The sequence below is a fragment of the Epargyreus clarus genome, unplaced genomic scaffold (assembly GCF_041222505.1).
Source record: "Epargyreus clarus isolate Ecla_fem2 unplaced genomic scaffold, WU_Ecla_fem_2.2 ptg000016l, whole genome shotgun sequence".
NCBI lineage: Eukaryota > Metazoa > Arthropoda > Insecta > Lepidoptera > Hesperiidae > Epargyreus > Epargyreus clarus.
Window position 1 is genome coordinate 325,054 of NW_027332224.1, and position 27,250 is coordinate 352,303.

Genomic DNA, 27,250 nt, shown 5'->3' on the forward strand with positions numbered 1-27,250 from the left:
GTTACTAATAATTTATCTATACATTTTTTTGTCTATCAAAAATCAAAATAAACACTTTTTTTTCATAGATTAATAGATTACTCGCTCCTAACAAAAAAATGTAACCAATTTTGACAATTGAAATTGTCGCTGTCATCTATTATAGTGTTTGAAAAATATTTAAAAAATACAGTTTTTAGAGCATTTACGAATGAAACGACACCTCAGGTAGAAATATAATCCTATCTGGGGTTGATTACAGATGTCCATGGGCGGCAGTAGCCACTTAGCATCATGTGGACTACATGCTCGTCTGCTACTCCTATTTAATAAAAAAAAAGTTGCACCTATCATAAAATTCTTTTGAAAACAAATGATTTTTTTATCCATGTATACCACGTTTACTATCTGTATATGTATCTGTATCTGTATCTGTCTTATAAGAACATTCGTCAAATACTATAATTTTCGACCACTGATAACACTACCCCTCTCCCCCAGGAACATAATAACGGGTTCATGCGCGATGCTGGAAGCGGCCAAGGCGTTAGTGCTGACGCCTAATGAACGATCGCAGTGGCAGGCGTTAGCGGCGCATAGCAAGGAGGTCTCTGATGGGATCAAGACACTGGTCACCGATATACGGTAAGTGTCTCTCTTCCATAAGTATCAAAGCAGTCTTTGTTTGCAAATAATGTTATACAATAGGTGTTTAATTAATATTATTAGCTATCAGAAGCGGTTTTTATTAAAAAAAAATACACGTGGTAAATAACCTAAACTAAATTTAATATGAATTATGTAATTAAAACAATAACAATCAAAGATTCAACACAAAAATAGATGCCTAATGAAAAATGACCAGAGGTCCGCTCCGCACAAAGTCTTGAATAATAACCGACCGACGTGCTCGCACCGCCTTTTATACCCATTCTTGATTTTTATATGTCAACCCTCTAACAATATAATGATCTCTTATTTTGCTAAAAAGCATGCAAGTATCTGATTCATAAATACGGAATGGATTGATGGTAGCTATCAGAAGTGTTGTTATGTGACGACCCGTCAAGAGATAGCGTTTTCTGAATCAAGCTATCGAAGTATTCTCTAATTGCTGGAAATATACAGGGTGAATTTTTAAAACGGGCCTTCATGGCCAAATCCGAAACTATAAGGATTAGCAAAAAATACTGAAAGGAGTTACGAGGCCGATTTTGATAAAAACTAAAACTGCATCATTACTTTTTTAAAATAACTTATTCCCTAGCCGGGAATCGAACGAGTTCATTTTGAAAAAAAATACACCCTCTATATTATTCCACTATCTGATAGTGTTGCTTATAAGGATCAAAATCTGGGAAGTAATGATAAATGACAAACTAAAGGAAAAGCCTTAATTTTAAGAAAATACATATTTTTTTATATTAATTTGGCAGTTAAGTTCCCGCCATTCATCAATTTAAACATTTCGCGTATTAACAATTTTTTGGCTCAATGTTTCAAATCATTCGAAATGGACGTTTTGTTCTTCAAGAATTTATATTTTTATGTCCGACTTAGTTAAGGTTACTTTTAGGACCATTATAATAGATTTAACTTTCTATGGGCGGAGTTTCGTTTAATACAGATGTAAAATTGAAAATTTGCGAGAATGTCTTTTTCGAGTCAAATCCGAATGATAACTAAACAAAAAGATATAGAAAATTATATTTACTGTTGAAACGTAGTTATAAACAACAAACAATAACAATTTACTATTTAATCACTTATCTATTTTTATTAAAAAATAAATCCTAAAAACGGCGGTAATTTACTTGCCAAACTATTACTTTCTCATACTAAGCCGTAGGTATGTCACGGTTATAACATCGAATAATTAGTTGATTAACCAACAAATTCTTCAATGGTATGACTTACGTATGTTTCTAAAGAATTACACATAAATCATTTGTTATGTATAATCCTTAAGGATTAGTATGGCAGTGTATGGAAAAATATGTATTTTTTTTTTAATTTTCCTTTTCCTTTAATTTGTCACATAACATTACTTCCCAGAATTAAATCCTTATAAGCGACACTATCAGATGGTGGAATAATATAGAGGGTGTATTTTTTTTTAAAATGAACTCGTTCGATTCCCGGCTAGGGAAAAAGATATTTTAAAAAACTAATGATGCAGTTTTAGTTTTTATCAAAATCGGCCTCGTAACTCCTTTCAGCATTTTTCGCTAATCCTTATAGTTTCGGATTTGGCCCTGAAGGCCCGTTTTAAAAATTCACCCTGTATATACCTACAAGCTTCGCACTGAGACTGTTTGAACACGGCCGCGTCCCGGCCATTAACCTACTAAAGCTAACCAATAAGAAGATCCCCTTACCTTTTATTGCTTTTGTAATACTTGAATCACTTAAAACAAATTTTCAAAATTATGAATTAAAATTTCCTTTTTGACGTTTTCGAGCATAGCTGTTAACTTTAGTGAAATTGATCTGTACCACTCTGGAATACTTATAGTATTATTTTTGTCCACCAACGAAAGAGCCCTAATACAATCTAATATATAAAATTCTCGTGTCACAGTTTTCGTTGCCATACTCCTCCGAAACGGCTTGACCGATTTTGATGAAATTTTTTGTGCTTATCCGGTATCTATGAGAATCGGCCAACATCTATTTTTCATCCCCCTAAGTGATAAGGGTTGTTCACCCTTAAGATTTTTTTATCTATATGGCAATACAACGTTTGCTGGGTCAGCTAGTAAACCTATATAAAATTGTAGTACTTACAGTATTATTTCTGTCCCTTAGCGAGAAGGCCCCAGGCCAACGCGAGTGCTCGGCGGCGATGGAGACGCTGAACCGGCTGCTGCGGGAGCTGGACCAGGTGGCCATCGAGGCGGTCGGCCAGGAGCTGCAGCCGCGCCAGGCTAACACGCTGCAAGGTATGTTACCTTATCATACCCTGGGAAGACCACATACCAGTATGTGAAATGAAATGAAATTAAATATATTTATTTGTATAGGCCAACGACGGCACTTACAAAATGTCAGGTACAATATTTTTCTTAAACTACTACCGGATCGGAACGCGACCTCTACTGAGAAGATCCGGTAAGAAACTCAGTGGGTTTGTCTTTTTTTTTAAATAATAATTATTCTTTTTTTTTAATGCCATCATTTTTACATATACATAATTATTAAAGCATTAGCTCCAGTATCTTGATTTACATTTATCTAAAAAAGAAGTTTGTTCAGCAAGATACGCTACACTTTGTCATTTTTTGTGAAAGGGGGGGAAGGGGGTAACTTGACTTATTATTCTCTGTGAAAAAGGTGATAAGGGAAGGATGATGACGAAGAACGACGAAGATGAAGGAATAAGACCACAGACCTGTATGTGAAAGGTTTTTGAGCCCTTGAGGTGGAAGAACCTTTAGCCTCCAAAAAAAAGGGGGGAATGATTATTTTTATAACATGGGAGTAGCAGATGAGCATGCAGTCCACCTGATGGCCCAAGAAACTCGGCCTTTTGATCGAGGGGTCCGAGGTTCAGATCCCAGGCACGCACCTTTGATTTTTCGAAATTATGTGCGTATTAGAAATTAATTATCACTTGCTCAAACGGTGAAGGAAAACATCGTGAGGAAACCTGCATACCTGAGAGATTTATAAAAAAAATATTTCAATGGTATGTGAAGTCCACCAATACGCACTTGGCCAGCGCGGTGGACTATGGCCTAATCCTTTTCATTATGAGAGGTGACCCGTGCCCAGCAGTAGGACAGTAATGGATTGATGATGATGATAGATATTAATAAGGTGTATCACTTCTCAGGGTACTCGGAGCAGGTGGAGAACAGCGCTGCGGAGATGCTGGAGCGCCTGGAGCCGCTGCGCCTCGCCGCGCGCTGCCAGGCAGAGAACCTGGGACACGCCGCGCTGCAGCTGGTCTGTATCCACCACACATACACCCACACGACATATACACCCATGACAAATAAGTCATATCTGTACGTCATGTAGGTGTATTCCGCGTCAAACTACTAGTCCGCTCTGAATATGGAAATGAGTCGCGTCGCAATAGCAAATTATAGAAGTCAGTGGAACCGTGACAGCTCGGTTCCCCGACACCCCCCGCTACTCTCGCCCGCGGGGACATAGCGCAGTTAGTATGCCCTTACATTGCTACGGAGTATATGCTTGTAGTTGTGTTCCGCATTGGCTCTCTCACTACACCTGCGCACAACAAATTCAGAGCGGACTAGAACTTTGGCGCGGACTATACGACACAAGACATTATACGTTGTTAACACACATACGATACAGATACACATAATAATAAATAGATTATACATTTTGCTTACAGTAATGAAACTTGAAATCGGAAGTACGCAAGTAAAGAAATTGTCATTTATCATTACTTTCCAGAATTTAATCCTTATAAGGGACACTATCCGATAGTGGAATAATATAGGGTTTTTTTTTCAGAATGAACTCGTTCGATTCCCGGCTAGGAGAAATGTTTATGTTTTTTTTCAAAAACGAATGATGCAGTTTTAATTTTTATCAAAATCGGCCTCGTGTCTCCTTTCAGCATTTTTCGCTAATCCTTATAGATTCAGATTTGGTCCTGAAGGCCCATTAGAAAAACCAACCTGTATATTCGTCATATTACTAACCTAACATAACAAGTTATTATTATTAATCCATAAATTTTGCAATCATGTAATAGAATTTAAAAGTACGAGTATGTTTTTCAAATCCTCATATCTATGTACTCAAAACAGATCTGGAGCGAACTAGATAAAAAACCTTAACCCAAATATTTATAAATACATCGCCAATCATAGACAAACACACAACAGTCATTTCCGAACCATAGACACGAAACATCTGTTATTTACACGTACAAATATATATGTAAATAAATGTATTTTACAGTGTGTACATATATTTACATGTGTACGTATTAATAAACAATCTATCCATTGTTTTGCCTATCGGAGATCGATTTTTGACAATATCTTCATATATTATCAAAATTCGATCTTTGGTTAATAGAAATTGGATGGATTGATTATCAATAACGCACGATAGCGATGTACCTACGATCTAGCCTAGACTTTCGTTTTCAAACGTGACGTAGTGCACTGTCAACTCAAAATAGTCGACTAAAAATAACTTTAATGTACTGCATCGGCCCTGATGGCTTAGTGCTCGCCCTAGTGTGCGTGTAAAGGGTATATGAAATGGGTGGTTTTAGTAAAACTACTTAAAAACACCCGCGAATAAGTCTCAGTTTAATTGCGTGTGTGTTAGTGAAAATATGTGTTACATATAGGAATTTGTTAGATTTGTTTTTGTTTAAACCGAGTTTTTTTTATTAAATACGTTTAAGTGGAATAATTTGATATTACTTTGTGTGTTTGTGAAAATATGTGTTACATAGTCATTTGTTATATTTTGTGTAACTTTGGGAAACGCTCGGAATTTAAAAATCATGTGGGAATTTCGGAATAAAAAGTATATAAAAACACTCGTTAATAAAAATTCGATGTTGTGTAAAATTTTCAAAAGGATCTTTTGATTAGTTTTCGAGTTTTGTTGATACAAACATACAAAAATATATTTTTATAGTAAGTTAAGGATAGATGTGTGTTTTGTATGTGTATAGTACAAGTCGATTTTGATCGGTTTTAATATATTCGATGCGTAATAATGTATGTTATAACTATTCTAATAGCTCTTATTAATGTTTTCGAAATTATTGATAGTTATAAAAAAATCTGTCGTATGTTTCTTTAGGTTGCATTGATAGTATTTTAGTGTTGTTCTTATGTGTGTGTGAGGGTGGTGTTGTAATAAGGTTGTGTTGCATTGGAAATATGTGTGGGTAATTGTGGTGTGAATGTGTGATACGGTTGTGTTTGATCTCGTTGTATGTGTGGGTAAAATTAAAGTTTTAAAAATCTGTCTAAAATTTATTAAGGTTTTTTGTTTCCAAAACATTTTGGTGTCATTGTGAATAATGTAGATGTGATGGAGATGTCAATATGTGACAAGGTTTGTGTTTGATCTTGTTGTATGTGTGGGTGGGAAATTACACACATTTAGAAAAAATATCGAAGACTTATTTAGGGATCTTGTTTTCAAAATATTTTGGTATCATTGTGTGTTACGCAGATATGAGGATGTCGTGTGTGATGGTGGGTGGTGTCAATATGTGACGTGTTTGTTTTTGGTCTCGTTGTATGTGTGTGGGTGTGATGAGGTCATTGTGATTAGTTTTTGAAATTATGTCAGTGCGTTAAATATTTAGATACGTCTAACGTTAGGGTTTTGGGTTCGATACCCGGCTAGGTAGACATATAAATGATTTATTTGGATTTCTGTTCTGGGTCTGGGTGTTTGTGTACTCGTCTGTATGTCGTCATAATATTCACAAGGAAAATAGCAAACCTTTAAACTAGAAATATTTCCTTGATAACAGTAAATGTTTTATTAGATTCGGTTCAGTAATTTTCAACTTTATGACAGAGCGGAATCATCAATCAATATGTTCGAAGCGGGATAAAAATATTATGAGAGGGAGATAAAGACAATATTATAATATACACAACGATATTTAATATCAAAAGAATATAAATACATATATACACAATGGAGACTCGATCTTCGAAAGAGGAGAGTTACTCTTCGAAGAAGGAGAGTTCTTCTTCAAAGATGGAGAATTATTCTTCAAAGAAGGAAATCACTAAGAAAATTGTAAAACGGGTAAGACGGAGTAACATAAAAATTGTATAAAATGTATAGTTACTGTTTTTTAGTGGAAATTTAAATTAATTACTGTTACGGTTACATTAATCTAACATAATTATTTCATAAACATATATTTTGAATAATATGTGTGTGCCTAAAGATTTTCTAATAGCTTATCTAGCTCCTACCTCTCCAATTCTAATTTAAAGGTGGTAGAACCCTTTGTGGTTCGACTCCGGCGGCACCAGTACACACCTTTTTTTAACTAATGACAGCAGTGTTAAGCGCTGCTGTGTTTTGGTTTGAAGGGTGTGGTAAGAGAGATATACTTTTCCGGGGCGTTCCAGCTTAGTTATTTCATGTTATTTTATCTTTCTGTTATTCATTCTAGTTGTGATTACCCGAATACATTTCTTTCTTGCAACAAGTAATTACTTTACTCCCTTATACCTAGGTGTCATAAACTCATATAACCCTCTCTCCCCAAGTAAAACTCATTTACCCCCCTTATTCCTGGGTGTCATAAACTCACTTACCCCTCTCTCCGCAGGTGTCTATCAGGCGCGTGTGGTGCCAATTTCCCAAATTAAGAGTGCATAAAGATGTTTTACCTCAACAAAACCATATACCCCTCTCTCCTCAGGTATCATCTTTCTTTCAACAAAACTCATTTACCCCTCTCTCCCCAGGTATCATCTTTCTTTCAACAAAACTCAATTACCCCTCTCTCCCCAGGTATCATCTTTCTTTCAACAATACTCACATTCCCCTCTCTCCCCAGGTATCCTACGCGGAGCCGCTGGTGTCAGGAGCATGTGGCGCCGCCTCCAACATGACGGAGTCCGCGGCGCAGGCTGCCCTGCTGCAGCACGCGCGCACGGTGCTGGAGACCCTGGCGCTGGCGGTGCACGCGGGCAAGGCCGCCGCCGGGAACCCCAGGGTGAGTGGCCACTCGAGCTGAGAGTGGGGTTTGAGGAGAATAGATGTGGTGTTGGTTGGGTATGGGTGGAATATATAATTAAAAAGATTAAGTGTAATGTGTAAAAGCTGTTTATAAATATTTGTAATTAATTCTGGACCGGTTAAGAATATTATTAAGGTTGGACATAGATGTCTTACTGTTAAATAATTGTTTATTTCGATTATTTTTAATAGGAAGGTTTTAATTGTAATTTAAAAACGATTGTAAATGAAATAAGTAATTTTTGGTTTTAATATGCTTTTTAAAACATGATAAGATTATATAAAGCATATTAAATTGAGTTTTTAATATTGAGAAATATTCAATCCTTATTCAATTGTGCAACTTTAACGTCTTTTATTAAGAAATGTTGAAAGTTCGCTGACATACATGATTTAAGTAATTGGATACTAACTTAATCGATTGTAATTCTGTGTGCGTAACTTTTGTCATAACGTGTCAAAAGAAGCATAATAAAAAAAAATCTTAATACAATTCGTATGTGCGTATGAATGTCTATCTTTATATTCAAGTTTCAAAATGACAAAACAATTATTTTGTATGTATAATTTATGTTCGTATTTTTTTTGTATGCAAAATACTTGTACATGTTCGTGTGTCTGTGCACACAGGCGGCGAGCGCACACGCGGAGGTGGACGCGCAGATGTCTCTCGCGCACGCGGCGCTCAGCGAGCTGGCCGCGCGCGTGCGGGAGCTGAGCGCGGCGCGGGGCGCCGTGGGGCCGCTGCTGGACTCGCTGGCCCGGGCGCTGGCTAGACTCACCGAGCACAGGTGAGTGGTGACCCTGATATAGCTTCTACGAAAGATACTGATGGGTAGGTTGTGTGATACGCTGGTGTGTTAAAGGTTTCGACCGAGGGAGGCAGAAGCGTAAACGTCGCTCGTGCACACACACACAAACACACACACATCGACTTGCTATTGTAAGAACATGTTCATATACGAAACTTTACACCCACATACATACACACACTGGTGCGGCCCACCCATGCTGGCCCACCTCACCGAGCACAGGTACCACTGTCGCGGCACTGAAGCGGCTCGGTGCGATGGTATACTAGGCCTCGAGCGAAACGATAAACGATCCGATATCGCTCGTATGTGCTTGCTAAACTCACGAAGCATGCGTAACATCGATTTTCACAGTAACAACATATTCACTCACACACACATATACTGGCATAACGTCATAAGTACAATGTGCCTTGGTACCACCGTCACGTACAGTATGAAGGTGGGCCCACTGCTGGACTTGCTGGCTCGCACGCTGGCCAGGTTCACTAAACACAAATGGGTACTGGGATTTAACTGATGGGATACCACGGAGTTAAACCACAGAAGGTTCTACCACCATCAACTATTCTGATACCATGGAGTCAAACCACAGAAGATTCTACCACCTTCAACTACTCGTACTTCTTACTTCACTACTACACGCTCATTTATCCCCAAATTCCTTAATAACTATTTCTATAACACAAAAGGCAATACAATAAAGTGACGCGCATTGCCGATGTATAAATAATTTCATTCAATTAACCATCACTGATCCACTCGATGTATTTAAATTTGAACTGAAGTGTTTGTTTAATGTGCTGTTTTAGTATTGTTTTGAGATTTCCGATTTGATATTACAGTCCCATTCTAGAATTTATTTCGTTGTGAGGACGAGGGATACACAAAGACAAGTTTACTAATCATCATCAATCCATTACTGTTCCATTGCTGGGCACGGGTCTCCTCTCAGAATGAGAAGGATAGCCTAGTGATTAAGAAACGCGGCCTCTTGATCGAGGGGTCCGAGGTTCAAATCCCAGGCATACCTCTGATTGTTACATAGTTATGTGCGTATTACAATTTAATTATCACTTGCTTGAAACGGTGAAGGAAAATATCGTGAGGAAACCTGCATACCTGAGAGTACTTAAAATAAAAGTTCTCAAAAGTATGTGAAGTCTACCAATTCTCACTTGAGCAGCACGGTGAACTATGGTCTAATCCTTCTCATTCTAAAAAGAGACCCGTGCCCAGCAGTGGGAGAGTAATGGGTTGATAATGATTTAAAAGACAATATTTTAAAATAATTTTCGTTAATTATATTATTATTCAATTCTGTATTGTAGATTAAAAAAGTATACTACAAAATAGATACAGCACATTTGCTTCCATTTGAGTCCCTTCTCAAAACAGACATGACATAAACTTTAATAATATACAAAAATATGACGCAATGACAATAAATAAATTATCTATATATATAAAAATAAAAGTATTGACGCCCAATCTATCTCTATATACTATAATTAACATATAACATTGGATATGACGATAGATAGCGTTGAAGAATGCATATAAATAATTCGGTTGGCCTTAACCGAGCGGTTAGTCAGCTGGGAATGTATTTATAGACGGACGCAGTGCCGTTTGTATATATATATATATATATATATGTAATTGAAGAGTATATCGTGTATGTGTTATAAGTGATTGAACCTTTCTGTGTTTTGAGTGAATGGTATCGAACTTTGTACTTTTGTGGCAATATGAGCATATATACGTTTAGTTAATGGGGTATCCAACTCCCTTTGATAAAAGGGAAATTCTTCAAAGAAGAGGCCCTGTTTTGTTTGTTTGCCGACAAATAACATTGACTATTCTAGAGCCCCCCTTTTCATTATGAGAAAAGTTAGAGACTGCCCTGTAGATTTTGAAAAAAAAAAGATCTTTAGTATGTCAATGATTTTGGACTCCCAAGTAGCTAAGATTGTCATTTAAATCAATTTGTTATTTCCTACAACTTTTTTTTTTGAAGGTGGTAGAAACCTTTGTGGTTCGACTCCAGCGGCACTACCGCCACACCTATTTCTGTTATGACAGCAGTGTTAAGCGCTGCTGTGTTCTGGTTTGAAGAGTGTGGTATTGGAGACATACGTACCCGAGGCGTTCCAGCTTAGTCCTCAGGAGTAGGGACACATCTGTGACGTACCTTTGGAAATTTTATCTGAGGTTCATTACAGATGTCCATACGGCAGTAGCTTACCATCAGCTGGACTGCATGCTCGTCTGCTACTCCTATATTATAATATCCTTTCTAAAAGCCGGATACACCACCAAAACAAACGGATACGGAGAAGTTTTGCTACACGTTGGCGCGTCGCCAGCGATGAGACAAGCGCACGGGAATATTGGCTTCTAATATAGATTTATTGCTCGCCGACGACTCGCCGAGACATACGAGTGATGGATTTATACTGATTTGCTTTGAGTTTTGATACGGAAACAATTAGGAGACTATTTTGAAAAAAAATAAAATTGAGTTACAAAATAAAAAAATAATTAAAAAACATATAATCCAAAATAGTGGCTCTTCTTTGAAGTCCGTAAAAAGCGCGTGTGTATTATGTATATATGTTTTTTTAAAATATAATATAGCCTACTGCCGCACACAGACATCTGCAATCAACACCAGATAGGATTAGATACTCCTACCCGAGGTTAGCCACAGATGCGCCGCTATCCCTAAGGACCAAGCTGGAATGTCTCGGAAAAGTATATCTCCCTTAAAAGTGGATAGTTAAAATTACCTACACCAATCTCTGTTGGAATAGTAAGGAGAGTGTCCTAGCGGTTCCAATTTCTTGACACTGGCGGTCACCCATCCAGTTGCTACCTGATGCTATATGACATAGGCCTTTAGAACACCTTACTCCCATAAACCTGCCCTACCACACCCTTTAACAGAACACAACGTCACTACACAACAGTAACTAAACAGAAATAAGTGAAAAACAAACAAACAAACGATAAAACAAATGTTATTGTTTGAAAGCGATCATTTCCTGATTGAAACAGCCATGACCTACTCTTAAACACTCAAGTTTGTTAATGTCTATGTTTAGACTTTATAAACTAAGATATGTTATAATTGGTTTTAGTCTCATAATAACTACAATAAATGAATTTGAAGGTGGTAGAACCCTTTGTGGTTCGACTCCGGCGGCACCACCGCCACACCTATTTCTACCTCATAACAGCAGTGTTAGGCGCTGCTGTGTTCCGGTTTGAAGGGTGTGGTAAGGGAGACAGACTTTTCCGAGGCGTTCCAGCTTAGTCCTCAGGGGTAGCGGCGCATCTGTGCCCGACCTCAGGTAGGAATATCTAATCCTATCTGCGGTTCATTACAGATGTCCATGGGCGGCAGTAGCCACTTACCATCAGGTGGACTGCATGCTCGTCTGCTATCCTTATATTATAAAAAAAAACTACAATAAATTATGACCGTAACTATAATTATACGAGTAAATGCTAATGTATGTTTGTTTGTTTGTTACACTTCCACGCCTAAACAACATAACCGATTGTCATGTAATTTTGTACACACGTTGTCAGGTGTTCAGAAAAGGACATAGGGTACCTTTTATGCCGAAAAAGATGACGTTTCCGAGAGATAGACAAAAAACTATGACCGCGAGAAAAACTGCGGGAAAAAGCTACTTTTTTATAAATCGCTTCGTCAACTATTACTATCCCACTGCTGGGCACGGGTTTCCTGTTTGATTGAAAGCTGTTAGACCATAGTCTACCGCGCTAGCCAAGTGTGAATTGGTAGACTTCACATACCTTTAAGAACGTTTAATCTCTCAGATAGGTTTCTTCACGATATTTTCCTTCGCCGTTTAAACAAGTGATAATGAATTCTGAATTTCTTGTACTCAAATAATATTGTAAAATCAAAAATGAGCCTGGGATTTGAACCTCGGACCTCCTGACTTAGACGCAGCGTTGTAACTACTAGACTATCTCTTCTTAACACAATATACCGTTATAGATTTCACTCTCATAATAATTATAATCGAAAGTCCCAATCTTATACGTTATAAATAAAGTTTTCATCTATTCGCGGTGTTAATGTAATAATTATATACTATATCGATAATATGTTGAAAATGACTCAGTTGTATGGCTGTGCGTGTAACGGGCACGCGTGCGTTCGCATTTTGAAAATTTTTGGATTTGTGAAGTGTGTGTTTTGGAGTTTAAGCCGATATGAAGAAGCTGTGTGTATTTTTTTGTTGATATGTCTATATATTTCAAGTGTATCGAAGAGTCTGTTTCTGTTTTAAATAGAACATTTTTTTCGAGACTTTGTTTGTTGCTAAAAATATTAATGTATTTTGTTTACGTGCTATGTTTGGGAGACTTCATCTTGCTAAGGAATGAATTGATTTTGATGGTATCTAACGCGAAAGTAGAGGATTTTACAAGCAATAAAATAGATAGAATATCAAGGTTCTGGTGAAAATTTATAACACGAACGGTGCCGCCTTTGATGATTGGAAATAATGTGGTTATTAGAAATTAATTATCACTTTAACAGTTAAAGATTACATGAGGTGTGAACTATTTTTGTTTTATATTTGTAACATCTGCCGCAAATTCGCTATCAGGGTTTCTTGGCGTAGGTCAATTAAAAAAAATCTCTTTGAAACTACTTATGTACAATAGAGAATAAATACAAAAATACGTAAATATATTAATAACAGGCTTTTAGTCGCCATCAGACGTTTTTATTTATGCCTTGGGAATGGTACTTTTTTTGCTACAAAAGGTACCTTTCTGGACACCATGGTAAACAAAGTGAGGAAAGTGTGACAAACAAAAAAGTTTGGAAAATCCAAAAGTGCACGACTCATAATGCTCATTTAATTATGAAATATAAAAAAAAAAACGTAAGTCGTTCAAAATTAATTGCCGAAAAAACAGCTGTAGTAGGAAGAAGGTACTGCACAAGCGCCCCTGGTGGAATAAATGTACATAATATCTATAGATATACAGTCTTGTAGTTTTCGTTTTTTATTAATTGCAATTAAACGACACTGAATTAATTAATCATTCGCATTCAGTGACCTACAATCATCGATTAGAATTTTTTTAAAAAAAAATTAACTCAAATGATGGATTTTTTCACAAGTTACAGTGTTTTCAGGTTTCACACATGACGGACAGGAAAATTTTTTGACCTATTTTGGTGTTTTTTTCCAATTCTATTGCAGTAAATCAATTTTTAAAAAGTATGGAATTAATCTCCATTAAATTATCTCGACAATAGTATGCAAGATATCTTGATTCCGTGAACTATCAAGGCTATAATAATAAAAATAGCCGCCAAAATGAAGCGAAAAAAAATTTTCGATCGTAAAACACTCTCTGATGCTTCGCATCATGAGTCGTGCAAAAAGAAACAAACTCTTAATAGTTAAATTAATGAATAAATGAAAAAAATAAATGTTTGAATGATATCTATTTGTCGTAGGATGTCGCTGATCGGCTCGTACGACGAGACCGACTCGTACGTGGACTACCAGACTCGCATGGTCGGCACCGCTAAGGAGATCGCCAAACTTGCTACTGACATGGTAAGTTTATTTATATATTTTCAATAAAATCAGTAAAACTACATGTTACACGTTTAGTGATACATGCTTAAGGTTATATGTCTGTATTGAGTATGTAAGACAATATTTGAATTCATCATATGCTTGATAAAATTTTGGAACACTAATTGTTCTATTTAATTGATAATTATTTAAACTTATTTTTTACTCTATGATTGATATATGTTAGTAGTTCGGTTGCGGCACCATCATCGAATCCAATTCTGTGTATAATAGCAGCGAGAAACCACTATATTATAATTTAAAAGTAAATTTGTAAAAGACACTAGCAGCATTTCCTAGTTGTATTGCTAAACTTATTTGTTGGTCGAGGTAAGCTCCAGCTCTTACCTAAAATTGTTTTAACACATTCCATTCCACCCCCAGACAGCGAAGTCAGCAACGGAACCGTCGAAGCTGGTGGAGGTCGGCAACGAGATGTGCGGACAGTACGAGCGCCTCGCCGCCGACAGCCTCGGCGCCTCCGCCACCACGCCGCACGCGGACATCGCTAACAGGTGGGTACTGGGACACGCTGGCTCAGAGGGACACAGGGACCTCTAACGACCTAAGGGGGGTGGAAGGGACAGTCGCTACATACAGGCGCAAACATAGTTGGTACAAAAAACAGTTGTCAGAACCAAACAATCTATGAAATGTGTATAAGTCAGCAAAAAAAAAAAAGAGGTCACCGAATTACAAGCGAATAATTCTATGACACATTTGTTCTTTTCATGTGAGGAAGATATAATTATCCGAGGCGTTCCAGCTTAATCCTTAGCTACAGATGCCCCGTTACCCCTTAGAAGCGGGTTAGGGGCCAGTAGTCACTTACCATCAGGTGGACTGCATGCTCGTCTGCTACTCTTTTATAGATTTATTTTGTATCTCTCTATTATTTCATGTGTGTTGCAATTACCCGAATAAAATGTTTCTTTCTTTCTTTCATATAAGAAGTTGTCAAAGCATTGGATAGATTATTAATAACGGCTGTGTTTGGTCCAGGATCCGTCTGGCGGCGGTGGAGCTGGGCGAGGCGGTGTCGGAGCTGGTGAGGGCGGGCGGCCACTGCCGGCTGTCCGCCATCGCGCAGAACCAGCGCGCCGTGGCCGAGGCGGGCAGGAGGGTCAACGAGAAGGTGGGTGGTATACATGGCTGGGCGGGGCGGTGTTGGAGCTGGGCGGGCGTCTACTGCTGGCTGGGGCTGGGCGGGGTGGTAGAACCCGCTGTGGTGTAAATCTGGAAGCATCACCACAGCAACCAATGGAACCACCGCAATTACTATTTGGCTAATAACAGCAGTGTTAAGCGCTGCTGTGTTCTGGTTTAAAGGGTGTGGTAAGGGAGACATATTTTTAGACGCGTTCCTGCTTTGTCTATAAAGGTAGCGGCGCATCTGTGGCCGCCCTCAAGTAGGAATCTAATCTTATCTGGGGTTGATAGCAGATATCCGTATGCGGCAGTGACTTAACATCAATTCTTTCAAAAACAACATCTTATCACTCAATATATTAAACGACCTTTCTTTTTTTTCTTCCTATTATGTGTTACACCCGCTTTTGATGTGACGCTTTTGATGTGAAACATCTATAGCCGCACGTAAAACCGATTTCTGGCGTGGCGACGCATGCCGTGGCGACGAATTCAATAAATAGTCATCGTTATCTGGAAAAAAATCGTAATATTTTATTTTATCATTATGACATGACATATTTAGTTCCTATCACACTATGTTCTTTTCCGCATATTACTTTTACAAAATAATGTCGATGTTTCACATCTGCCAGGCGTCCCGTGACGGCTCACATTTTTTTCTTTCTTTCTTTCTTCTGAGTATTATGTGTTACACTACGTGTCCCCAGGTGGTGTCGGTGCTGAGCGCGCTCCAGGCGGGCTCTCGGGGTACTCAGGCGTGTATCGACGCGGCGGCCACCATCGCCACCATCATCGGGGACCTCGACACCACCATACTGTTCGCGAGCGCTGGTGAGTTGCCACTCAGTGATAGTGACTGCTGGTGGGTAGGGAGGTTCCGGTTTGAGTTCCGTGTAATTAGGTGTCTAATGATATTCAGTATTTTGAAAGATTTCGCTGTAGATAAAAGTTACAGGTATACTAGATATTGGGTATACTATATTTTTGGAGCAAAAAATAGGTTATTATCTATCTGCGAATGTAAGTCGTAAAGATGTTTGTAAGTTGGGACAGATGAAAACAATTAAAAAAAAGGGGGCAAAATAAATCATATAACAATATGTATGTGGAAAATGGGTCTTATATGTAATGTTTTGGGTTTGATTTCCGGTTAACTAGATATCTAGCTGTTTGTTGATTCGTGATACTCACGAGTTACTAGTAGAATCCTGTTTTAAAGCACATACTCCTAGCTTTATATTTAGCCTAGAAAATATTAACCTGATGGTTTTTAATCAAAATTTCCAAAGCTTCATGACGTAACTTACATGTAATGTACCTAGAAATATTATTTTAAATAGATTTTAATGGAAGATATAATTTCTATGTAGTCTCAATTTCTTACATTACTTCCATATACCTGAAAAATATATAATTTATCATATTTCGACCTATCCAGGCACACTACACTCGGACAAGGAGGGCGACACGTTCTCGCTGCACCGCGAGGGTATCCTGAAGACCGCGAAGGCGCTGGTGGAGGACACCAAGACGTTGGTGGGAGGAGCTGCCGGCTCGCAGGACCAACTGGCAGCCGCTGCACATCAGGCCGTTAACACTATCGGTGAGTGGGTGGTTGGCAAGGAAGGATCTTGGCTTCAGGTGGTCTTGGATGTCAGTGAGACTGGATAAATGGCGCTGCAAATGGGGATTTTCTTTTATACCGTTGAAGTAGTAACCTATGCAGTGCACTTCGTAAGTGATTACGACGATTACTGCCGCTTGTGGACGTCTGTAGTCAACCCCAAATAAGATTGGATTTCTAACTGAGTTCGGCCAGAAGATGCTATCCCTGAGGACTAAATTGGAACGCCTCGGATAGATCTCCCTTAAAACTCGACACAACAGCACTTAAAATTGCTAATATTAGTTAGAAATCGGTGTGACGCTTATACCAGCTATTTGGAATGATCTTAACTTAATTGCAAGTAACAGTAAACCATTACTCTCAATAAGTGCCGATAGATAACTTATTTCCACGTATAACAAACTCCAACTATATTTATGAAGGACGTAGATAGAAGCTAATAACTCGCCATCTCTCCACAGTGCAACTGTGCGAGGTGGTGAAACAAGGCGCCCTCTCGCTTGGTGGGGGCGGGGCGGAGCCCCAGGTACTCATTCTCAATGCGGCCCGAGACGCCGCCGCAGCCCTACGGGACCTCGCCGCTGCTACGGCCGCGGCTAGTGGCAAACATGTCGCCCATCCCGATATGCAGAGGTTGAAGCATGCTGCTAAGGTAAGGGGGTGGGGGGTAGGGAAAGGGGGGGGAGTAAAGTAAAGAGGGTAGATTGTGTTTGTGAAGGAAGTAGATGGTGCTAATGGAGGGGGGAGATGACGTTAGGTAGGGAGGTAAATGGCGCTAGGTTGAGAGGTATACATGGCGTTAGTAAGGGGATAGATTATGCTAATAGAGGGGAGAGGCCAGTAAGGGGGATAGATAGCGCGAATAGAGAATAGGGGGTAAATGGCTCTGGTAAAGAGGATAGATGGTGGTAATAAGGAGGTAGAGGTTAGTAAGGGGGGATAGATGGCGTGAATCGGAAAGGGTAGGGGTAAATGGCTGGTAAAGAAAGTAGATTATTTAGGAAGATAGCGATAGAGATAGCGCTAGCAAGGAGATAGATGGCGCGAATAGGGAAGGGGGTAAATGTGGTGGGTTATGGTGGTTGATGCTAGTGAAGGGGGGACAAGGGCGCTAGTGTTGTGAAAGTTGTGGGAATATATGTTGGGGTTTTGTGTCTGTAAATGTCGATATTGGTACCATGATCTATGTGTAGATGTCGCTAGTAATTTTGTATAAGGTTCTAGATATATAAAAACTGAAATAAGAGTGAATTTATCATTTATTATGTACCCTAATGATTGTGGTATTGTTATTTTAAGATGATTTCAAATCGATAAAATCCTCTTTGTTATTACGACATTTTTTTATGGTATTATACCCTGGGAAAGATAATCAGTGAAATCTTCAAAACTACATAACATAGAACTTTAATTAAAATTGACCGAATATATTTATTATTTCGAAATCTCGAAAAATTGAGACACAGAGATACCCAGTATGATTGTTTGAAGGTGTTTTTCAAAATTTAATAAACTTTCGAAATTGTACATAGTTTGGGAGATCAGTAAATAATATTTTAACCAAATTGGCTTTAAACTGTATATAATCAAAATTTTACTAACATAATATTTTTTAGACAGTTTGATTTTCTTTTTTTTTTCAAAATTTATTCATTTCAAATCTCAAAAAACCTGTTATTATATTTTAATTATGACTCAATATTATTTTATTTCAGAACATAGATTTTCTTTTAATAATGAAGCAATTTATTTATTTTGCCATTACTTTTCATTGTCTATGTCCTGTTGTCTATTGTCTGTCAAACTCGTTGTCAATATTGGACTTGTCGGGCGACTAATCGTCAGATTTTGTCATAGCGGCTGTCGGACACGAGCAAGCGGTGGAGTCTCCCCCTCAGGAACACGTTCCCTCGCCACAAACGAAGGTCCACTAACCTGAGAGATTATAACTCTTGTGATTCAGAGACGGATTTGAACCAATCAGACCAGGAAGAGGAGCTAGTGAAGCTCCTAGACTATTCAAGCCAAGATGATGATGTCTCTCCGTCGATATTTCATGATAATTGCGAGGAAATGATAGCGTATATAGAACGGTTTATGAATGAAATACCTGAAAGACCTGAAAAAGACGATGAGGTTAACGTAAGGTATAATATCGCAGCGAAAAATAGCTTGTTTGATATGGATTGGCGTGTTTTAAAATACGGTGAGAATATATTCTTAGGTGAGGTGAAGAAGCTAGTAGATCTCTGTGTAGATCTGTTTGAGAAAGCCGAGAATAAACGTAAACGAAACGTAATTAAACGAATACAAGCTAATTCAGATCTGGATAACGAAATGAAGAGGTTATCACAAGTTATCGAGGACTTGGATTATGAAGACCCACTGGTCACTAACAAAATGGTCACACAAACAACAGAAACTACAATATTGACTACAAAAAAGAGTAAATCGGATAAAATGAAATTGAAAAACCCAGTATTCAAAGTAAAGAAAGTGAAACCAGTGAATTTAGTTATCAATTTAGATGTTAAAAGTCCTGAAAAAACATCAGTTGAGCCTCTAAAATCACCTGTCACTCCTCAAGTAGAAAGAGAGAAAACACTCACTCCAGACGTGAAAGACAAGGATGGAGATACAAAAGCTTTAACTCCGGAACAGAAGGAGACAGACAGATCTGAAGTTGTAGTAAAACCAGAGACGGCGAGTGTTAAGGAATTTTGGAAAATGTTCAAAGATGACACTGAGTGGTGGAAGGCCTTAGCTAAAAGAAACTTAGAGAAAATGGAGGAGACCAGAAGAGAATTAGAAAGATTCAGTGGCCACGAGTTAGTCTTAGGAGAGATAAAGACAGAGATAACGAAATACGAAAGAGAGAAAGAGACGCTAGAAACGTTTATAGAGGAGGTTGATAAATCGAAAGCGGTTAAAAAAGATTTGGAGTACGACAAAAAATACGAAGATATGGTTTTGAAATTGATTGAATTTGCCAAAAAGGACTTCATTTATAAGGGCTTCGATCCCTTAATAGAAAAGTTGAAAGCCCTTTCTAACATTCACGTTGAAGGGAAACGTAAAAAGGTTGTACATATACAAGATATAATAGACGTGTACAGTAGGATAGATATTTCAAAGTACACTTACGAAGAGTTGTGTCTCTTAGAAAAGTATTATAAGGAGATCATAAGGAAATACAAAAGCGATCAAAAAGAAAATATAGTTCCTATAAATAACTTGCCCAGAGAACGGTCTGCACCACCGTCTTATAACAGAAACGTCGTATTTAACATTAGCTCTAAAGATTACAGAAACAATTACTCAACCTTAAACGGAAACAGAAATAAAGAATCTAGAAATAGTCTAGAAATACACGACCTAACTCGAACCTATCCGCTAGAGTACTACGCTAATAATTGGTGGTCGATTTACGAGGATATCCTAAAAAGTCGGGAACGACAATTCGGTACTATCGACAACTGGTGGAATGTTTACGAAGCGATACTTAATAATACAGCTGACCGGTCAGACCTGAGCCACGTGGAGTATAGAGTCAGACGCTCTCGACCAACCAGCCGGATGGAGGAACAGCTGAGGATGCTGGACGAGGTGGACAACAGCCGGTTCCGTGAGAGCGAGGACGTCAGCCGACACGAGGATGACTCGGTCAGGTTCTAATGGAGGTCACGGTCACGTTGGAGCGTGACAGCATGTTGTGTTCGAGCTTCGGCTGGTGTTTGGTCATGGTGTCGTTGTCGTCGCATTACGTTGAGGCTAAAGGTGCAGGGTTCAATCTTTACATTGGGTGCAATTTCAAAAAAAAAATCTGATGGCTATATTCCAATTCTTGTTAATGAAATTTTGAATTAGGTTTCAAATTATTTTACAATTTGTAAAATAATATGTGTGTCGTTGAAAATATTATTTTGTCATTTGATCAATTTGAATTTGTACTATTTTGATAAAGCAGTAAGAGACTGAAAAGCTAACGAAATTAAAATAATCTGAAGAATACTGAAAATTGAACGATTGTGGTTTAAATTCATATCTTTATTTCAAAATGTGGATAGGTAGCGCCATCTATAATATAGATCCTAATATGTTTTTATGTCTCGGCATACGTACAATTTTTGGCGTCAAATAAATACATTTGTATTCATCGCCAAAACGAAGAACATGAACTAATTTCATGAAGATCGATTCATTCGTTCACTCAGACAAATTGATTTTTATAAAATAATATTAGAGATTAGAGATTACAGTCCATATGTCATCATGACACACATTTATAACTAGTGATGTCACAGATTAATATTAAAAATTCCAAACTAGCTTTCATCCGGGACTTCGCTCGTATTCATAGGTTATATGTATACCTCAGGAACAGTACTTAATCTGGATAAAACGTACCCTATGTCCTTTTCTAAACACCTGAAAACGTGTGTACAATATTTCATGACAGGGTTATGTAGTTGAGACTTGAAAGTTAAGCGAATAAACAAAGTAACACTAGAATTTCGTAGTTAATTATATTATTTTTAGTTTCAATTGTTGTGAACCTGCACCTTTAGCCACCACTCCATCTATCTCTTCAATCATTTCAGCTCTACTCACGACGCCGTCAGAAATGTGTTTAGTTTGTTGTATGTCAGCCAGTGTGGCATGACCTTTATCCTTTATCCTTTATCCTACCATCTCATGGGTATCGTCAAATGGTACATTTCACTTAGATTGAGTAACTAGAGAAACATTATAAGAAGAGAAACTCGATTAATATGTAGGCGATGTTACATAATTTAGACGATTCAAACGACACCTCATATGTTAAAATCCATCATGTTACGTAAGGCGTGACAAAGAATGAGACATTCGAGTACTACATACGAACATGTGCTGGAAAACTTACATTTAAATTTGTTTTGAAGTTATATTGCAAATAATCAATATTTATCTTTAAGGAAGTCTACAAAAAAGACGCTTTTAAATGTTATTTTTTTTTGTAGTTGAAACACAGCAGCCTATATATTTATATATTGACTGACAGGCTGACGAATTGCGAAGAATTTGAAAAATACATCAAAATTATAATTATATTTATAATTGTAATTATAAAATTACAATTATAAATATCTTTAAAAAAATAGGTGTCTGTGAACAACGTTTTCTTCTGCCAATTTCATTATTTTAATGTTATAAAATCGGAACAAATCCTAAAAAAAAATATTTTTTACCCTAACACTCGCAATGAGCAGCATACCTACGTAAACCATTAATTGTTCAAAAATATGCATTTAATACTGTTTTTCATGATTTATTGAAATATTGTTATATCTGGAGGCACGGCAGTGCCTCCGCCAAGTCGAGCAAAAAAAAGCGGCACGGCCGTAGCATTCTTTTCTCCAAGCAATTCGGCCCATTTTTGACCTCCTGTAACTTCGTTGCATATTAGAAATGCCTCCAAATAAGTTTGACGATGACCCAAAAATCACCAACCACAAACTTTCCATCATTAAGCACGGGTCTTCAGGAGGGACTGGGCTCTCCACCACCCCACGGCCTCACGGTTTAATGGTCAATCCGTTCCACACTAAACACATTTCACCATCAAATCACGATGCCAGTCATCACCATCGAGTGTTTAACGTTTAAAGCCACAAGCTTTCATTTCACAACGAGCTTTCAAAGTCCAATATTGACACTACGAGCTATTTATTATCTGTGTATACGATTTTTCAATTTATTATCTATGTCAAAGTTTTGTTTTTTATTATTTTTAATTATTTTTTTATCTATGGTTGAAAGCTTCTGGGTTTTCCGCTACCGCATGAGCTTTTGCTGGATTTTTTTAAACCTAATTGGAGTATTTTTAATCTGTCATTAAATAGCACCGTTGTTAAGCGCCATCTATCGGTCGGCAGCGAATAATTGGTTTTAGCTTCACCCACGACACAGTGGCTTGGCAAAATTCGTTTTTATAATGCAGTCGGTAACCCAAAGCTTTGTTCGTGACAATTTGAAAGCCTTGAGCGATCATCACGTCATATTTTGGGCTCTTGAGGGCGTCATCATAGTGATAAAACGCAAAGGTTTATTGGCAAATGTTAGAAAAAAAATACATTCATAAATAGGTTTCAAATCCATAAAAATTGTATTATCCCTCAAGATTATCAAATTAATAATCTTCAGGGATTATTTGTCTAAGTTTATAAAATACTATATGCTACTATATGTATAATGTATATACATAACGTGAATATACATAGTTACAAATTAATTAATCTATGTGTGAAATACGAACATGCAAGTCTTTGTTGATACGTCTTGTATGCGTTGAAATTCAAGAATGAATTTTAGTACGAAATTGCAAATTTTATTTAAATAAGTCCATAATTGGTATTACGAAATATTTTTAATGTAATATTTCAGGATTATTAGGGGTAGATAAAGTATTGTGCGTGTGTAGTTTTTGTGTTGACTAAACTTTAGTTTCCTTTAGTTCTTTTGTGTAGCAAATGTAACTTTAAGTATGTAAATATGAAACAAATCATTGCGTTTTATCAACGATCACTTTCGCCTTTTATTAATAATTGATCTATCCATTGTTTTGTCTACCAAAGATTGATTGGACAATTTCTTTGTAAAAAACCTCAATTTTAGATTTTTGTTAAAAAATGAATAGATCGTTTATTAAAAACAGGCGTTAACGGCAATCCTTTCACACTATCGATTTATGAGAACAACCGAAAAAAATATACAAAAAAATACATTGTCACCTCCAAAATCGCTAGTATGAAAGGAGCCACTATCACATATATGAAATGTAGTGGTGTTATAAGTGTGTCGGTTGCAGGTGATGGTGACCAACGTGACGTCACTGCTGAAGACGGTCAAGGCGGTGGAGGACGAGCACACGAGGGGCACCAGGGCCCTCGAGTCAACCATTGAGGCCATTTCGCAGGAGATCGAGGTATGATTTTTTTTTTATATATAAAATAATTTCGGACAATTTTAATAATAATTACGTAATGCCCTTTTGTATTTAGATAGATCTTATTTTGAAACTGGCTTTTTTATCCATTACAGTTTTTTATCCATCTACATTTATGTTAACCATTTGGATTCCTTGCTACGTCACTCAAGTTATTCATTTGGATTTATTCTCTTACTCATCTGGATAGCTGCAACCTACCTGTTTAAATTTATCTTAATCCAAATCATGTATTGTCATCTATATTTTACGTATTTATTTCAATTGATCTTCTATTTTAATATAACTTATCGATTTCAATCCAGATTACCTTTAAGTTGCTCAACTGGATTCTTATTTTTATGTTGATTTAATTTGTCAATTGAAACACCTATTGAGATTTGACTCAAATGTCTAGATATCGATACCCCCATGGATTCATGTCTCCTGATGGTTCAACCTCTCGTCACCCCTAAGTGTCGATACCCCCCATGGATTCATGTCACCTGATTGCTCAACGTCTCGTCACCCTAAGTGTCGATACCCCCACGGATTCAAGTCACCTGATTGCTCAATATCTCGTCACCCGCTAATTGTCGATACCTCCATGGGATTCATGTCACCTAATTGCTCTATGTCTCGTCACCCTCCAGATGTCAATACCCCCATGGGATTCATGTTTTCTGGTTGCTCAACGTCTCGTCACCCCTAAGTGTCGATACCCCCACGGATTCAACTAACTTGACTCAATATACAGGGTGAATTTTTAAAACGGGCCTTCAGGGCCAAATCCGAAACTATAAGGATTAGCGAAAGATGCTGAAAGGAGTTACGAGGCCGATTTTGATAAAAACTAAAACTGCATCATTAGTTTTTTAAAATATTTTTTTCCTTAGCCGGGAATCGAACGAGTTCATTTTGAAAAAAATGACACCTCTATATTATTCCACTGTCTGATAGTGTCGCTTATAAGGATCAAATTCTGGGAAGTAATATTATGTGACAAATTAAAGGAAAAGGAAAATTTTGAAGAAAATACGTATTTTTCCATACATTGGCATACCAATCCTTAAGGATTATACATAACAAATGATTTATGTATAATTCTTTAGAACATACATAAGTCATACCATTGAATAATTTGTTGGTTAATTAACTAATTATTCGATGTTATGACTATGACATACGGCTTAGTATGAGAAAGTAATAGTTTGGCAAATAAGTTACCGCCGTTGTTAGGATTTATTTTTTAGTGAAAATAGATAACTGATTAAATAGTAAATTCTTATTGTTTGTTGTTTACAACTTCGTTGCAACGTTAAATATGATTTTCTATATCTCTTTTTTAGTAATCACTCGGATTTGACTCTAAAAAGTAATTCTCGCAAATTGTCAACTTTACATCTGTATTAAACGAAACTCCGCCCATAGCTAAGTCGGACATAAAAATATAAATTATTGAGAAACAAAACGTCCATTTCGAATGATTAGAAACATTGAGCCAAAAAAAATGTTAATACACGAAATATTTAAATTGATGAATGACGGGAACTTAACTGCCAAATTAATATGAAAAAATATGTATTTTCTTAAAATTGAGGCTTTTCCTTTAGTTTGTCATTTATCATTACTTTCCAGATTTTGATCCTTATAAGCAACACTATCAGATAGTGAAATAATATAGAGGGTGCATTTTTTTTCAAAATGGACTCGTTCGATTCCCGGCTAGGGAAAAAGTTATTTTAAAAAAGTAATGATGCAGTTTTAGTTTTTATCAAAATCGGCCTCGTAACTCCTTTCAGCATTTTTCGCTAATCCTTATAGTTTCGGATTTGGCCCTGAAGGCCCGTTTTAAAAATTCACCCTGTATATTATCGTCACTCCCTACATATCGATACCCTCTGATTACCCATCGCCTTGTTACCCCTTAGTTTTGATACCCCCATAGATTCAAATCACCTGATTGCTCAACATCTCGTCACCTGGTAACTGTCGATATCCCCAAGTGGTTCATGTCACGTGATCGCTCCCTATCACCCCTTAGTTTTGATACCCTCATGGGTTCTAATCACGTGATTGCTCAACGTCTCGTCACCCGCTAACTGTAGATATCTCCAAGTGGTTCATGTCACGTGACCCCGCCAGGTGCTGATGTCCCCGAGCCCCGCGAAGTCGGCCGCGTCCCCCGAGGAGCTGGTGCGGTGCACGCGGCTGATGACGGCGGCGACCGCGCGCGCCGTGGCGGCGGGCGGCGTGGCCGGCGCCGCGGGGCAGAGCCTGCTCACCGCCGCCGCCAACCTCGGCCGCAAGACCGTCGTGGATATGCTGGTCGCCGCTAAGGTAACCTACGGTCATGTGGTGTGCCCAACTGACCCCAGGAGTCGACAGGAATCAAGTGGTAGAACCTGCCATATACGGTCATGTGGTGGTATACCAAGCCAGGGCTTGGTATAGGAGGAGTGTAGAACACTTCGACTCCGGCGACATCACTGCCACTGCCTCATAACAGCAGTGTTAAGCGCTGCTGTATTCCGGTTTGAAGGGTGTGGTAAGGGATACATACTTTTCCAAGGCGTTTCAGCTTAATCCTTACAAGTAGCAACGCATATAGATGCGTTGCCGAACTAAGATAAGGCTCTTATCTGGCACTGATTATCATAATGATGATCAATAGACAGCAATAGCCAGCGTCAGATAGACTAAATTCTCGTTTACTACTTCTATGTCACTTACTATCAAATGAACTACATGCTACTCCTATATTATTTACACAAAAACCCGCGTGGCGGAGCAGTCACCATACTGGTAGACGCGCAGAGGAAACCGGATTCGATCCCCGTCCAGACAGATATCTAAATGACGAATTTAGATTTATTTTTCTTGTTCTAACTGTTTGTGTATTTGTCTGTGTGTGTCTATGGCACCTACAACATACGGATTTCTAGTTTGTGTGAACGTGGAAAGCGTTTTTTTTACAAGCTACTCCATATATTATTAAAAAAACCCCTAAAATGTGTGTGTATGTGTCCAGGGTGCAGCGCAAGCGGCGGAGAGCGAGGAGCTCCGCACTCGCACGCTGGAGGCGACGCGAGCGGTGGGGGAGGCGTATCGGGCGTTGCTCACTGCGCTATTATCAGCGCCAGCTTCAAGATCGACGCTGCCGGAGCTGTCGCGGAACGTCGCGCGAGCTGTGGCGGACATGCTGGCGGCCGCTGAGCTGCTTAAAGGTAAGGGGGTGAGTGGGGGTTGTTGGGGAGGAGGGTGTTTTTGAAAGTAAGCGCAGGTTATTCAGCTGCTGGAGGGTAAGAGGGATATTAGTGAGGGAGGGTGTATTTAGGCTGAAAGTAGG

The 27,250-nt window shown here is 38.1% G+C and overlaps 1 protein-coding gene across 1 annotated transcript in view; it reads left to right on the forward strand.

Annotated features, from left to right (window-relative positions):
- The window catches only part of rhea (Talin_middle and talin-RS domain-containing protein rhea), a 94,387-nt gene that overhangs the window by 49,980 nt on the left and 17,157 nt on the right, over nucleotides 1-27,250 (forward strand). The window contains exons 40-54 of the mRNA XM_073081633.1: nucleotides 481-624; nucleotides 2,788-2,921; nucleotides 3,815-3,927; nucleotides 7,520-7,678; nucleotides 8,332-8,492; nucleotides 14,035-14,137; nucleotides 14,543-14,673; nucleotides 15,161-15,293; nucleotides 16,018-16,141; nucleotides 16,749-16,913; nucleotides 17,399-17,589; nucleotides 18,795-20,600; nucleotides 23,785-23,901; nucleotides 26,047-26,241; nucleotides 26,933-27,128. Of these exons, the coding sequence (XP_072937734.1) occupies nucleotides 481-624; nucleotides 2,788-2,921; nucleotides 3,815-3,927; nucleotides 7,520-7,678; nucleotides 8,332-8,492; nucleotides 14,035-14,137; nucleotides 14,543-14,673; nucleotides 15,161-15,293; nucleotides 16,018-16,141; nucleotides 16,749-16,913; nucleotides 17,399-17,589; nucleotides 18,795-20,600; nucleotides 23,785-23,901; nucleotides 26,047-26,241; nucleotides 26,933-27,128 (3,872 nt within the window). The remainder of the gene's footprint in view (nucleotides 1-480; nucleotides 625-2,787; nucleotides 2,922-3,814; nucleotides 3,928-7,519; nucleotides 7,679-8,331; nucleotides 8,493-14,034; nucleotides 14,138-14,542; nucleotides 14,674-15,160; nucleotides 15,294-16,017; nucleotides 16,142-16,748; nucleotides 16,914-17,398; nucleotides 17,590-18,794; nucleotides 20,601-23,784; nucleotides 23,902-26,046; nucleotides 26,242-26,932; nucleotides 27,129-27,250) is intronic.